The sequence below is a fragment of the Oncorhynchus kisutch genome, linkage group LG5 (genome assembly GCF_002021735.2).
Source record: "Oncorhynchus kisutch isolate 150728-3 linkage group LG5, Okis_V2, whole genome shotgun sequence".
Lineage (NCBI taxonomy): Eukaryota > Metazoa > Chordata > Actinopteri > Salmoniformes > Salmonidae > Oncorhynchus > Oncorhynchus kisutch.
Window position 1 is genome coordinate 22174305 of NC_034178.2, and position 16601 is coordinate 22190905.

At 42.5% G+C, this 16601-nt stretch overlaps 1 protein-coding gene across 21 annotated transcripts in view; it reads right to left on the minus strand.

Moving 5' to 3' along the window:
* Window positions 1-16601, minus strand: part of LOC109890761 (chromodomain-helicase-DNA-binding protein 6) — a 94962-nt gene that overhangs the window by 43155 nt on the left and 35206 nt on the right. For all 21 annotated transcript variants that reach the window (XR_004209973.1, XR_004209974.1, XM_031824664.1 and 18 more), the window contains 7 exons: window positions 14191-14256; window positions 14029-14087; window positions 12954-13071; window positions 12553-12639; window positions 12243-12377; window positions 11838-11959; window positions 6954-7197 (listed from right to left, as the gene is read on the minus strand). Coding sequence is in view for 19 of the 21 variants with exons in the window: in XM_031824664.1 (XP_031680524.1) it covers window positions 6954-7197; window positions 11838-11959; window positions 12243-12377; window positions 12553-12639; window positions 12954-13071; window positions 14029-14087; window positions 14191-14256 (831 nt within the window). In the remaining 2 variants the exon portion in view is untranslated. The remainder of the gene's footprint in view (window positions 1-6953; window positions 7198-11837; window positions 11960-12242; window positions 12378-12552; window positions 12640-12953; window positions 13072-14028; window positions 14088-14190; window positions 14257-16601) is intronic.

Here is a 16601-nt window from a genome sequence, read left to right on the forward strand (position 1 = left end):
CAGCCTGCACAACACATCACCGGGGGCAAACTACCTGCCCTCCATGACATCTAAAGATTGAGAAACAGCTTCTATCTCAAGGCCATCAGATTGCTAAACAGAAATCACTAACTCAGAGGCTGCTGCCTACATTGAGACCTAAATCACTGGATACTTTAATAAATGGATCACTAGTCACTTTAAACAATGTCGCTCTAAATAATGCCACTTTAATAAATGTCTATATATCTTACATTACTCATATCACATATAAATACTGTATTGAGACCCAATCACTGGACACTTTAATAAATGGATCACTAGTCACTTTAAACAATGCCACTTTAATATTGTTTACATATCTTACATTACTCATATCATGTATATCCTGTATTTTATACCATCTACTGCACCTTGCTTATGCCACTCAGCCATCGCTCATAAATATACTTATATGTACATATTCTCATTCACCCCTTTAGATATATGTGCATTAGGTAGTTGTTGGGAATTGTTAGATTACTTGTTAGATATTACTGCACTGTTGGAACGAGAAGCACAAGCATTTCGCTACACTCGCATTAACATCTGCTAACCATGTGTATGTGACCAATAAAACTTGACTTGAACCTTTTTCGTGGGATACACAAGGCAATTATAGGTCTTGTGGCATATTTTGGTTAAACTAGCCCTAATTCAATGGAATTGCAACCCTCTGCATGCACAGTGCATTGTTCCATCACATGTGCAGTGCACTCTTCCATCACATGTACAGCTAACTAATGAGATGCTATTGAGCCTACACTACAATACTGTCTGAGCCAAGGACTACATGCTTTCTGGTAAGTTTTGATTACAATACTGGATGGGGTAAACATATTTTATATGACATACATGATTTTTGTTAACTAGTAAATAGTAGCCTACAGCAAAGTGTGTTTAAATAATTAGTAATTTGTTAACAATTTCTGCTAGTTAGTTTTTGCTACCATGTGGGTAGATTGATTGAGCCTGCTAACTGTGGAGTGGTAATTCACCTGTTTCCATTCATGTTTAATTTTAAAACATTTATATTACAAAGGAGTTGCTTAATCTAACTACTTAACTAACTATTTATCTCTACATGGAACTGTATATATATATTTTTTAATGATTAAAACATTCTAATCTCTACAGGAAAATGCCACGGTCACTATCTGCTAATGTAGAAGGAAAAGCTGTGTACATTTGCAAATACTGTGCCAAATAATTTGTGAAGAATACAACAAATATGCAGAATTATCTGGCCAAGTGCATAAAGTTCCCTCAGCGCTCACAACAAGAAACCTCTGACAAAAATTCCTCTACTTATATTCGAGGTGAAAATGATGAATCAGACACCTTATCGATAGCAACAGCTCATGGCCCTCCTGGAATCAGATGTTTTTTGGACTTATTGGAAATATACGTAGTCAGAGAAATGCTGATGAATGTCTTGCTCGAGCTGTGTATGCAACTGTTTCACCTCTGATGCTCACAGACATTGTGTATTGGAAGAGATTGCTGAATGTTCTTCGCCCAGCATACACCCCTCCAACTAGACATGCATTATCTACTAATTTGCTGGATGCAGAGTTCAACAAAGTTCAAGTGAAGGTCAAGTAAATCATAGAGAAAGCAGACCATTGCAATCATCTCTGATGGGTGGTCGAATGTTCATGGGCAAGGAAAAATTAACTACATCATCTCCAACCCTCAACCAGTATTCTACAAGAGCACAGACACGGGACAGACACACCAGTCTCTACATTGATGACTGCCTTCAGCTCATCTGCAATGACCTTGGACCACAGAAGGTATTTGCACTGGTGACAGACAATGCTGCGAACATGAAGGCTGCTTGGTCTAAAGTGGAGGACTCCTACCCTCACATCACACCCATTGGCTGTGCTGCTCATGCATTGAATCTGCCCCCAAGGACATCATGGCACTGAAAACAATGGATACAATCTACAAGAGAGCCAATGAAATGGTTAGGTATGCGAAAGGTAATGAAGGTATAGCAGCAAAGTGAGAAGAATAAGAGCACCACATTGAATCTGCCCAGCAACACCCATTGGGGTGGTGTTGTCATCATGTTTGACAGTCTCCTGGAGGGAAAGAAGTCTCTCCAAGAAATGGCCATATCAGTGTCTGCCGATATGGACAGCCCCATCAAGAGGATCCTCCTGGATGATGTCTTTTGGGAGAGAGTAGTAACCTAAAGCAGTAGCCATTGCCTGGATTGAGGGAGACAATGCCATCCTGTCTGATTTTCAGCCTCTGCTTGCAGATGTAAGAGAACTAAAAACACAAGCATTTCACTACTCGCATTAACATCTGCTAACCATGTGTATATGACCAATAAAATTTGATTTGAAATCCGTACTGCCCTGCCTACTTCACTGTTGCTCCAAGCAGGGAAACAGCAGTTCTGAAATATATCAAAAAGCGTGAAGACTTCTGCCTGAAGCCCGTACTGGCAAGAGCAACCTGTCTGGTTCAGAGATCAACAAGGCCTATGGTGTCATCAATACCGTGTCTCGCCACCTTTGCCTGGATGAGGGCAAGGTTCTCGGCAGTCTGGCGAAGTACACTTCCAAGCAAGGGCTTTGGGATGGAGATGCAATATGGCAGTCGTGCCAACATATCTCATCAGCCACCTGGTGGAAGGGACTTTGTGGATCTGAGGCTCTTTCCCCGGTTGCCTCCATCATCCTCCAAATCCCACCAACATCAGCCACCTCAGAGCGCAACTGGTCCTTGTTTGGGCACACACACACACACACGCACCAAAGCACGCAACAGGCTGACCAATACAAGGGTTGAAAAATTGGTGGCCATCCGGGCAAATTTGAGCCTGACAATGAGCCTTCCTCAACGAGGTCGGAAAGTGACAGTGAAGATGAGGCCTCAGAGGCTGATGTTCAAAAGGTGGACATTGAGGAGGTCCAGGGAGAAGACATGGAAGCCTGAGAGAAAGACAACCTAAGCCTTAGTTCCTAGACTATCGTTTTAAAAATGTATGTTGAAAATGTTTTTGGGAGATGTGATGGATCATTGGGGATCATTCAATATACCCTTTTGTTGTTCAGTGAAATCATCCCATGTGAAGAGTCAACTCATTTAAAGTTAAATTCGTAACTAAATATTGGAAGGATTTAATAATTTGCAATTATGTCTACTTATGATAAGGTAAAAGGTTTATGTCTCCATATGATATGGTAAATATATCCAATGCAAAAAACATCTACATTTAAATGGTATTAATATGGCATACACAGTGGGGCAAAAAAGTATTTAGTCAGCCACCAATTTTACAAGTTCTCTCACTTAAAAAGATGAGAGAGGCCTGTAATTTTCATCATAGGTACACTTCAACTATGAAATGAGAAAAAAATCCAGAAAATCACATTGTAGGACTTTTAATGAATTTATTTGCAAATTATGGTGGAAAATAAGTATTTGGTCAATAACAAAAGTTTCTCAATACTTTGTTATATACCCTTTGTTGCCAATGACAGAGGTCAAACGTTTTCTGTAAGTCTTCACAAGATTTTCACACACTGTTGCTGGTATTTTGGCCCATTCCTCCATGCAGATCTCCTCTAGAGCAGTGATGTTTTGGGGCTGTTGCTGGGCAACACGGACTTTCAACTCCCTCCAAAAAATGTCTATGGGGTTGAGATCTGGAGACTGGCTAGGCCACTCCAGGAGCTTGAAATGCTTCTTACGAAGCCACTCCTTCGTTGCCCGGGCGGTGTGTTTGGGATCATTGTCATGCTGAAAGACCCAGCCACGTTTCATCTTCAATGCCCTTGCTGATGGTAGGCTTTGTTACTTTGGTCCCAGCTCTCTGCAGGTCATTCACTAGGCCCCCCCGTGTGGTTCTGGGATTTTTGCTCACCGTTCTTGTGATCGTTTTGACCCCACGGGGTGAGATCTTGCGTGGAGCCCCAGATCGAGGGAGATTATCAGTGGTCTTGTATGTCTTCCATTTCCTAATAATTGCTCCCACAGTTGATTTCTTCAAACCAAGCTGCTTACCTATTGCAGATTCAGTCTTCCCAGCCTGGTGCAGGTCTACAATTTTGTTTCTGGTGTCCTTTGACAGCTCTTTGGTCTTGGCCATAGTGGAGTTTGGAGTGTGACTGTTTGAGGTTGTGGACTGGTGTCTTTTATACTGATAACAAATTCAAACAGGTGCCATTAATACTGGTAACGAGTGGAGGACAGAGGAGCCTCCTAAAGAAGAAGTTACAGGTCTGTGAGAGCCAGAAATCTTGCTTGTTTGTAGGTGACCAAATACTTATTTTCCACCATAATTTGCAAATACATTCATTAAAAATCCTACAATGTGATTTTCTGGAATTTTTTTCCTAATTTTGTCTGTCATAGTTGAAGTGTACCTATGATGAAAATTACAGGCCTCTCTCATCTTTTTGTAACAGTATTTTAATTGGAATTTCACAATTTTCACCCATATTAAGAGAAACAACAACAGAGACAAAGCACACAGAAAAAAAACAAGAAAAACAGCACCCACTTACACATATCTACGCGCATATATATACACATACATACATACATACATACATACATACATACATACACGCATATACACACATACACACACGCATATACACACACATACGCATACATACGCGCACGCACACACACACACACACACACATACATACATACACCATTTTCCTCTTCCTGCTCGGTGCTTCTCTCACCCCATCACCATCATTGCGTCTCTCAATACATACATTTTAAACAAACAGAAATTAAACAAAAAAGCTCAGTTTAAACCAAGAGGTTAGGTTCCACACATGGAACGTACAGTGTAGTTCTGAAATACATAGATCCCCGCCATTCTAAGAGAATCCTTGCAGCATAATAGCTGATACCTCAGGTTCTAGGCAATTTAGATAAGGTTCCCATACTTTGTAGAACTGGTCTGTTTTAGAATGCAATGTACATGTCAGATATTCCAGAAGCACCCATTCAAATAGTATCTTATGCCAATCTTTAATAGAAGGAACCTTATCACTAATCCACTGTAAAAGGATGCTTTTCCTCGCTGCGAAGGTAAGGATGTTGTAAAGCCTCCCTTTACCCACAGAAGTAACATGCCTACTAGGGAGACCTAACAGTAAAGAAACTGGGTCCAATTCTAGATCAACCCCTAGGATCTTTTCAATTTCTTGCAGAACACCAGACCAGTATCTTTGTATTTTGGTACATGACCATAAACAATGTGTTAGGGTGCCTGTATCAGTTTTGCATTTAAGACACTGAGGGGAAGAGGAAGTGGGCTAAAAGCATGTCTGCGATTTGGGGATATATGCAATCTGTGTATTATTCTTAATTGGATTGCTCTAGTACGATTACATATAGATATTGTTTTTGCATATCTCCAAATGTCCTCCCACATCTCTTCGTCAATAGTAACAGACAATTCTTTCTCCCACACTTGTTTCACCCTCTGTGTGTTGACAGCAGAAGAGGACCTTAACGTATCAAACAGACTTACAGACATTTTCCTTTGTGGGAAAAAAAAGCATTCTTTCAATGACAGACACATCAGGGTTACCAATTAAGGTGGTGCTCTTCAGAATATAATGTCTTACTTGTAGGAAGCGGAAAAGGTCCTGCTTTGGGAGTCAATATTTCTCGACCATCTGCTCAAATGACAACAAAATCTTATCAGCAAATAAGTAATTTAGCCTGCGTATGCCCTTTGGCCTGATGCCAAGCGTCATGTCTGGATTAAACCTGGCATCATCCCTACGGTGAAGCATGGTAGTGGCAGCATCATGCTGTGGGGAAGTTTTTCGGCGGCGGGGACTGGGAAACTAGTCAGGATCGAGGGAAAGATCAATGGAGCAAAATACAGAGATCCTTGATGAAAACCTGCTCCAGAGCGCCAAGGACCTCAGACTGGGGCGAAGGTTCACCTTCCAACAGGACTACGACCCTAGCATCTGGACAAATCTCTGAATGTCCTTGAGTGGCCCAATCGAACATCTCCAGAGAGACCTGAAAATAGCTGTGCAGAGACGCTCCCCATCCAACCTGACAGAGCTTGAGAGGATCTGCAGAGAAGAATGGGATAAACTCCCCAAATACAGGTGTGCCAAGCTTGTAGCGTCATACCCAAGACTCAAGGCTGTAATCGCAGCCAAAGTACTGAGTAAAGGGTCTAAATACTTATGTAAATGTGATATTTGTTTATTTGTAATACATTTGCATGTTTTATTTTTATAAAATGTTTTTGCTTTGTCATTGTGGGGTATTGTGTGTAGAACTGATGAGGAAAAAATATATATATAAAAAAATGGTCCATTCTAGAATAAGGCTGTAACGTAACAAAATTTGCAAAAAGTCAAGGGGTATGAATACTTTCCAAAGGCACTGTACATCCAGCAGACAAGCAAAGGCTCACCCTTTTGTCTTCTGAAGATTCATACATACACACAGCTTCTGTTCGACCCATCGGGAAAAAACACATTACATCTGCATATCTTGTGTAGATTCAAACACACGTACACAGTGGTGCAATTTCATACATACACATTCAATGGCTCACCTCAGGAACCTTTGCATTTTAGTATGCATGCACACTGCATCTGCCCAGCATAGTCTCACATCCACACATACCCTCACACACCATTGGCTCACCTGCTGGGCCTGCTAGGTACATCTCGCAGCTGCCTACTGTCTCACACACACAGACCATGTTATCTCACCTGCTGGTCCTTGTGATACATCTCGCAGCTGCCTACTGTCTCACACACACAGACCATGTTAGCTCACCTGCTGGTCCTTGTGATACATCTCGCAGCTGCCTACTGTCTCACACACACAGACCATGTTAGCTCACCTGCTGGTCCTTGTGATACATCTCGCAGCTGCCTACTGTCTCACACACACAGACCATGTTAGCTCACCTGCTGGTCCTTGTGGTACATCTCATACTGGTGGATCATCTGGCGGCTGATCTGGCTGCCGTGGTAGACAATGACGTTGATCTCAGTCCAGGTGCGGAACTCCCTCTCCCAGTTGGTGATGGTAGAAAGGGGGGCGATGATGAGGAAGGGTCCCCGCAGGCCCATGGAGAACATCTCAAAGAGGAAGGTGATGGACTGGATGGTCTTCCCAAGGCCCATCTCGTCAGCCAAGATGCAGTTCTTCCTGTATAGGAAGAGTCGGGAAAACATGATGATGTCAAACACACAAAAATATTTTCATCAAAGAAAACTAAAAGGGGTGAGGGGTGACAATCAGTGGCCTGCTGAGGGAGAGTAGAGCTAATCTCCGAACCTAGAACCAAATCTCATGAGTGCCTGCCTGCCAACTCGGTTTGATTTTGGGGGGCTGAGATTTTCAAATCTGTACTGAACGGAAGTAACAGATAAGTACCAACTGTCATGAAGCCTCTGCCAAAGCCAGTCCCCAGCACCTTCCCAAGAAGCCCACCTGGCATCTGATGTTTTGGATGCAAATATTTCACAGGTTAGTAGTGCAAAGTTAATCCACCACCGCACCAGAAGATATCATCCCCATCTCAAACTTGACAGATTAAATGTTAATAGTCTGTCACAAGAGTTAATTTTAACACCTGATCTCCCCCTTTTGATCATGCCTGGTTTCAATGTGTTAGAAGTCTATCTAGGATGCTAACTGTCCAAAAATGTATGAAGGGGGCATGGCGTTTTATGACAGAGGAATTTCACCACATGCTTTTGCAGCATGTGCTATTCACCATGTGTTAACATATGTTTTGGGTCTTTGATTTGAGTGAGTGAGTGAGTGAGTGAGTGAGTGAGTGAGTGAGTGAGAAACAATTACAGAGGCATTTGTGTGAACAGTAACCTGTTCGGTAGTATTATAATGTAAGAGTTTGGTAGTAGAGTTCTAAACTTCAACACTCAAAAAAGTATTTTACACACATCATGTGTCCATTACAAACTATGCAAGAATCGGAATGCATAATCTGTCACCAGTACATGAAAATGTGTAAATAAAACAGTAAATACATTATGCTCCATACATACGGTATGCTTACAACAGAAACGACAACACGATATAGAGAAAATAAGGCACTTACTTTGATTGGAACTCACATGTCCAATGTTATTATTTGTAAGGAAAAAAAGCAATCAAGGCAATGTGAGCACCAACCAGAAAATGTGCCAGGGGAAAAAGAAATTGTGCTAGACTGTGCAAATTTCTGCATACTTGATCTGGGGTAACAATAGGGAGGTGCTTGGGCTCTCAATGAAGAGGGAAGTTTGTCCGGTTCAGTAAAGCCTCAAACAAATTGTCCGCAAACAGTGAAATGGGCTACATTCTATGTGAATTAATGAGGCAGGACACACAAGTTGAAATATAGTCTAGAGATAATTATCAGGTAGCATGTGTCTTGATTTGAGAGCAGCGCGTGTTTACTATCCTATTGCGTAAAAATCACATTTTGGAACAGTGAGTGCATTATGATATCATGGCCATAAAACAATAACTCAGACTGGGGCGACCGTTAGAGCTATTTGGAACTCACACGTGAAAAGGTTAATAAGCTCAATGTACTGAGTAAAAGCCATATTGGATTTGTACCAAAAACATTGCAAGATCGATCATATTTACACCCTACATACCCTTAGAAATACGTATTTCCTCACACATCAAATCAAATTTTATTAGTCACACGCGACAAATACAACAGGTGAAGACCTTACAGTGAAATGCTTACTTACGAGCCCCTAAACAACAATGCAGTTAAAAAATATTTATGGATAAGAATAAGAGATAAAAGTGGGGCGGCAGGGTAGCCTAGTGGTTAGAGCGTTGGACTAGTAACCGAAAGGTTGCAAGTTCGAATCCCCGAGCTGACAAGGTACAAATCTGTCGTTCTGCCCCTGAACAGGCAGTTAACCCACTGTTCATAGGCCGTCATTGAAAATAAGAATTTGTTCTTAACTGACTTGCCTAGTAAAATAAAGAAAAAATAAAATAAATAAAAGATAAACAAGTCCACAAAAATATACGCTTTCTTTATCGACTTCCAAAAAGCATTTGATTCTATTTGGCATAGAGGACTGTTCTACAAATGTATTGAAAGTGGTTTAGGGGGTAAAACATATGACATAATTAAATCAAAGTATACTGGCAATATGTGCAGCATCAAAATTGGAAAGAAAATGACAGAATTCTTTAACCAGGTGCGGGGCCTTCGACATGGTTGAGCACCACGCTCTTCAATATTTACATCAAAGAATTGCCCTCTATTCTATAAAAATCCTCAGCCACTGTGTTTGTCTCCACAATTCAGAGGTTAAATGCCTGCTCTTTGCAGATAACCTGTGCCTGCTGTCAGCCACAGCACATGGCCTATAGCCTGGACCTGCTAGAGCAGTACTGCCAGACCTGTGCCTTGGCAGTAAAATATTGATTTTCCAGAGAAGATCCAGATCTCCAGGTACAAATATATAAAGAATTGCACAGACTACAATTACTTTGGTTTAAAAATAAACTCAACTGGACACCTAAATGAGGTGAATGAACGCAGGGTATTCTACACCATTAAAAATGAATTAAAATTGAAATACCAATTAAAATTTGGACAAAACAAATTGAATGTGTCAATGAACCAATTGCACGTTATGGCAGCGAGTTGTGGGGTACACTTGCAAAACAAGATTTCACACGGTGGGACAAACACCCCACTTTAACCCTGCATGCAGAGTTCTATAAGATTCTCCTACATGTCCAGAGGAAATTTAGGCCAATAGCCACTAGTAATAAAAAAATGGAAAAGAATACAGTGATCCACTCTCATATCATTACCAAGCCCTGCAATGCAAGATCTGAGCAAAGACAAGAGTCCACTTATCCAGCTGGTCCTGGTGTTGAGTTCACAAACCTGTTCAACGAGCACACTGAAGCCTCAGGACCAGAACAGCCAATCAATCAGAATAAACCAAATTACAACAAAGTACACAACAAAACTACATTACCTATTGGGAAACAAGCACAAAGCAAATTGCAGTGCTATCTGGCCCCAAATTGACAGTACACCATGGCAAACTATTTGACCATGGTGACTTATCAAAACCTTAGAAATACGTATTTCCTCACACATCAAATCAAATTTTATTAGTCACACGCGACAAATACAACAGGTGAAGACCTTTACAGTGAAATGCTTACATACGAGCCCCTAAACAACAATGCAGTTAAAAAATATATATGGATAAGAATAAGAGATAAAAGTAACATGTAATTAAAGAGCAGCAGTAAAATAACAATAGCGAGACTATATACTGGGGGGTACTGATAGAGTCGATGTACGGCGGCACCGGTTAGTTGAGGTAGTATGTACATGTAGGTAGAGTTATTAAAGTGACTATGCATAGATTGCAACTGAGTAGCAGTGGTGTAAAGAGGGGGGGGGGTCAATGCAAATAGTCTGGGTAGCCATTTGACTAGATGTTCAGGAGTCTTTTGGCTTGGGGGTAGAAGCTGTTTAGAAGCCTCTTGGACCTAGACTTGGTGCACCGGTACAGCTTGCCGTGCGGTAGTAGAGAGAACAGTCTATGACTAGGGTGGCTGGAGTCTTTGACAATTTTTAGGGCCTTCCTCTGACACCGCCTGGTATAGAGGTCCTGGATGGAAGGAAGCTTGGCCCCAGTGATGTACTGGGCTGTTCGCACTACCCTCTGTGGTGCCTTGTGGTCGGAGGCCGAGCAGTTGGCATTCCAGGCAGTGATGCAACCAGTGCTCTCGATGGTGCAGCTGTAGAACCTTTTGAGGATCTGAGGACCCATGGCAAATCCTGAGGGGGAATAGGTTTGGTTGTGTCCTCTTCACAACTGTCTTGGTGTGCTTGGACCATGTTAGTTTGTTGGTGATGTGGACACCAAGGAACTTGAAGCTCTCAACCTGCTCCACTGGAGCCCCGTCGATGACAATGAGGCTTCACTTGGTCCGCTTTTTCCTGTAGTCCACAATCATCTCCTTTGTCTTGATCACGTTGAGGGAGAGGTTGTTGTCCTGGCATGATTGAACAGGGAGTACAGGAGGGTACCGTGGGGGGCCACTGACGGGCCACTGTGTTGAGGATCAGCGTGGCGGATGTGTTGTTACCTACCCTTACCACCTGGGAGTGGCCCGTCAGGAAGTCAGTCAGTTGCAGAGGGAGGTGTTTAGTCCCAGGGTCCTTAGCTTATTGATGAGCTTTGAGGGCACTATGGTGTTGAACGCTGGGCTGTAGTCAATTAATAACATTCCCACGTGTTCCTTTTGTCCAGGTGAGAAAGGGCAGTGTGGAGTGCAATAGAGATTGCATCTGTGGATCTGTTGGGGACGCTATGCAAATTTGAGTGGGTCTAAGGTTTCTGGGAAAATGGTGTTGTGAGCCATGACCAACCTTTCAAAGCACTTCATGGCTAGATGTGAGTGCTACGGGTCGGTAGTCATTTAAGCAGGTTACCTTAGTGTTCTTGGGCACAGGCACTATGGTGGTCTGCGTAAAACATGTTGGTATTACAGACTCGGACAGGGAGAGGCTGAAAATGTCACTTGCCAGTTGGTCAGCGCATGCTCGCAGTACACATCCTGGGAATCCGTCTGTTGACCTGTTTAAAGGTCTTAATCACATCGGCTGCGGAGAGCGTGATCACAGTCTTCCAGAACAGCTGATGCGCTCATGCATGTTTCAGATTGTTTATCTACGAGAAGTTTTTAGTGGTGGATTACTACCTGAGCAGTAAGTCTACTATTCATGGGGGGGACTATGTATATATTTGGGAGAGGAGGAGTTGCAGTTTTCTTACCTGTTGTACCAGTTGAAGAGCAGCCAGTTCATTCCCTCCAGCTGGTACTCTCTCAGCTGGTTCCCATTTCGATAGTCTTTGGATTTGTCCAGCTTCTGCCACTTGTCTGGCTGAGGTCTTTCCTACTCAGAGTGCACACGTGCACACACACACACACGGATTGGCAATCTCAAATAACAGCATCACACACACATTGAGGTCCACTGGACAGGTACACGTACTGCGCACGCCCACAAATGCATAGAATACCTGACCAACTCTCATAGTCACACACAGACACATCAAAAGCTACTCTTCAAAAACAGCACATCCAATTCAGACACATTGCTGATTGTTAATTACATTTTTAAACAAAGGAACAAATGTTGTAAATTACAGGGGAAGTAGTTACTCTTTCCCACTCACCACAAATTTGAATTCAGGGATTCTCTTGATCTCCTCAAACTCCCGAATCTTCACCGGGTCCACATCTTCCTGAAGCTCCCATGTAGCCTCCTCATAGGACAGGGAGCACCACTTCACCAGGTAATGTGTCACCTCCTGTAAACACACACATGCATGCATGCGAACACAGCGAGACAGTGACAGTCAATGAGTCAGACACACAGACACAGAATTAGCCAGTGAGTCAGTCAGATACACTGACTGAAGCATGTGTGTCCGAACACACAAACACCCCTCACTTGCGGTGAGCAACTGGCTTTCCCTGGCTCACCTCTCCTGTCTCTGTGTCTGTAGTGATGGCCACCTCCAAAACTCTATCCACTTCTATGTAGTCAGGGTTAAAGAGGTCTTCATTCGGCTACATGGAGGAGTAGACAATCAATATCATCCTTTTCATGTGATTCCTTACATAGCTATGCATTTATTTTTTTATGTCATATGAAAATGTATTGAATGGCTACGATGGGACAGTTTTTTAAATTTGTATTGGTGTACATTTGTACTTCGCAGAAAACAAAATATATGTTTGATGCTAAATACAGATACCACTACAAATAAAATCCACTGTTGCAGCTTAGCCATACAGTACATTTTCATATGACATAAAAACAAATAGTTTTTATATACATAAAATCATGAAATTATGTCAGAAGAACATAAGAGTAGCCTCACCTCAACAAATATGTGCTTCATTTGGGCATGCTTAGTCCTGAAGCGCTTTATTTTTTGCTGGATGCGAGGGTCCTTCTCCAACTCCTCCAATGTCGCCCATTTACAATGCAGGTAGGAGCTATGCGCAAAAGAGGTAGGATGGTTCAATTAAAATATTCAAGGGGGCAAGGGGTACATTGACCTTCAACTTTATTGAAATGAGAGTAATTAGGCAAAAGGGTGCAAAAGCAGTTTGCACACCTACTCATTCAAGGATTTTTCTTTAAAATGTAATATTTTCTGCATTGTAGATTAAAAGTGAAGACAATCACAACTATGAAATAATACACATAGAATCATGTAGTAACCAAAAAAAAGTGTTAAACAAGATTTTTCAAAAGTAGCCACACTTTGCCTTGATGACAGCTTTGCACACTCTTGGCATTCTCTCAACCAGCTTCATGAGGTAGTCACCTGGAATGCATTTCAATTAACAGGTGTGCCTTGTTAAAAGTTAATTTGTGGAATTTATTTCCGTATACATTTCCTGAGCTTTCTTATATCTCTCAGATATACAGTATGACAGACACTTCAAAACATACTTCCTTTTGATTTTTTTTTTTTACTATCTGTTTTCCCAGGTATGAATGTAATCTTCAATGTGTTTATATGGGCTAATTGCAGTAAGGCCAAATTCAATGTTTCATCAAATAATTTGTAGGTCTTTTTTTTACACCCACATGGGTCCTACATTTCAAAATCAAATAGAAAAATGATCCATGGAATGACTATCTTAAAACAATCCATATGTTAGCTTAGTAGACCCCCCTGTCCACAGTGTGGACTCTTAGAGGTTAAAAAGCAATCCCACAGTATAAAAACATCAAGTGGCGGATTTAAGAACATAGAAATACATTGAACACAGCTAAACATGAGAAAATGCTCACTTTGAAAGGTGCATCTATGAAAACCTTGAGTGCTCGAACATGTGTCATACACCAAAAAAACTGACCGTCTGTTGACAGACCGACCATCTGTTATCAAAGAGACCAATGTTATTGGGGTCTTCCACCTAGCTACTGTTAAGCACACTTACAAATTTCTGTACTTGACATAGAACTCCTCCGACTCCTCAGTTGTATCCTCAGGGGACGCCTCAAAAGAAGAGGAAAAAAAACATCAAATAATCTTATCCACGCACACCTTGTTGCTAGTGTCTGTGTGTGTGCTTGTTATTAATGTCAGGCGGCAGGCATACCTCTTTCTTCACAGTTCGAACCGACAGGATTTTCTCAATAATGTTTGCCTCATCTTCAGGGGGCTCCTGCGACAGGGGGAGAGGGGGCATTACTCACACAAGGTAAAAAAAAATAATACGTGTGTGCTTGGGCTTACTGAGGGGGACACTGAAACAGCAAGTAAAGACATCAGGATGCATTGCAAACTGAACAAGTTCCACAGACATGTGACCAACAGAAATGGAATAATGGGTCCCTGAACAAAGGGGGGGGTCAAAATCAAAAGTAACTGGTGTGGCCACCAGCTGCATTAAGTACTTCAGTGCATCTCCTCCTCATAGACTGCACCAGATTTGCCAGTTCTTGCTGTGAGATGTTACTCCACTCTTCCACCAAGGCACCTGCAAGTTCCTGGACGTTTCTGGGGGGAATGGCCCTAGCCCCCACCCTCCGATCCAACAGGTCCCAAGATGTGCTCAATGGGATTGAGATCCGGGCTCTTCGCTGACCATGGCAGAACACTGACATTCCTGTCTTGCAGGAAATCAAGCACAGAACGAGCAGTATGGCTGGTGTCATTGTCATGCTGGAGGGTTATGTCAGGATGGGCCTGCAGGAAGGGTACCACATGAGGGAGGAGGATGTCTTCCCTGTAACGCACAGCATTGAGATTGCCTGCAATGACAACAAGCGGAGTCCGATGATGCTATGACAAACCGCCCCCAGACCATGACGCTCCAGAGTACAGGCCTCGGTGTAGCGCTCATTCCTTCAACGATAAACGCGAATCCGACCATCACCTCTGGTGAGACAAAACCGCGACTCGTTAGTGAAGAGCACTTTTTGCCAGTCCTGTCTGGTCCAGCGATTGTGGGTTTGTGCCCACAGGCGACGTTGTTGCCGGTGATGTCTGGTGTGGACCTGCCTTACAACAGGCCTACAAGCCTTCAGTCCAGCCTCTCTCAGCCTATTGCAAACAGTCTGAGCACTGATGGAGGGATTGTGTGTTCCTGGTGTATCTCAGGCAGTTGTTGCCATCCTGTACCTGTCCCGCAGGTGTGATGTTCAGATGTATCGATCATGTGCAGGTGTTACACGTGGTCTGCCACTGTGAGGACGATCAACTGTCTTAGGCGCTGTCTTAGGCGTCTCACAGTACGGACAATGCAATTTATTGCTCTGGCCACATCTGCAGTCCTCATATCTCCTTGCAGCATGCCTAAGGCACATTCACGCAGATGAGCAGGGATCTGGGTATCTTCTTTTGGTATTTTTCAGAGTCAGTAGAAAGGCCTCTTTAATGTCTTAAGTTTTCATAAACTGTGACCTTAATTGCCTACCGTCTGTAAACTGTTAGTGTCATAACGACCGTTCCACAGGTGCATGTTCATGAATTATTTATAGTTAATTGAACAAGCATGGGAAACAGTGTTTAAACCCTTCACAATAAAGCTCTGTGAAGATACATGGATTTTTACGAATGATCTTTGAAAGATAGGGTCCTGAAAAAAGTTTATATACACACACAAAAAAATATATATAGATATATAAATAATATACGGGAGGCAGGCAAATACTTTTCACTGAGCAGTGTAAATGCAGATTGACAAGGGTGAGACAATTAATTGTAATTTATCTTAATGTTCTTTTGTTGTTTGCAGATGCACTATCCTTCTGACCCTATGCAGCCAGGTCCCATCTACTTTTTAACTTCTCACAAGTTTGGCTTATTTGGTATCTGCTGTGAAGGAATACCACAAGTCAACTACTTGATTGATGGTCTGTCATCCAGCAAAGGCAGCAGCGCAGTCATCAACTACATGCGCCATTTCTTCAGCAACTATGGAGTTGGGGAAACACGTGTGGACCTGAATTGTGATAACGGCAGTGGCCACTGGTGCTTCTGCCTCATCAAGTAGTACCAGCACTTCAGGTGAATATCATTTTTCATTGCATTGTATGAGATTATTCTTCTTATCTAAACCTGGGAGGTGAATTGATGTTGTGCAAGGTTGTAATGTCTTCAAATATATATATATATTTTCCTGTTTTACAGCTTCAATGTTCTGGAGCCTGATGTTGTCGCCAAGGAGCGTTCAGACTCAGTCGGGACCAGGATTCAGCTGCTGCGTAACACTGACACCCTTCCTCCCATAGATGGGTCTGCCTGTACAAGCACCACCTGGACTGGACACAGCTAGACAAACTCATCTTTTTGAGAAGATCAGAGAGTTTTGCGCCAAAGAGGCTATGGACTTCACATGCCCTGCACCAAAATCATGGGCAGGACAGAAACATGCTCTCCGAACACATATTCCCTTGTTCATGTGTGGTTCGGACTGACCAGTCATCAGCACTACATGCACTGCCTCTATTCAAATGACTCTCTCTTAAGAAACACACACCATACGTTGTTATTTATCCTGCAGCT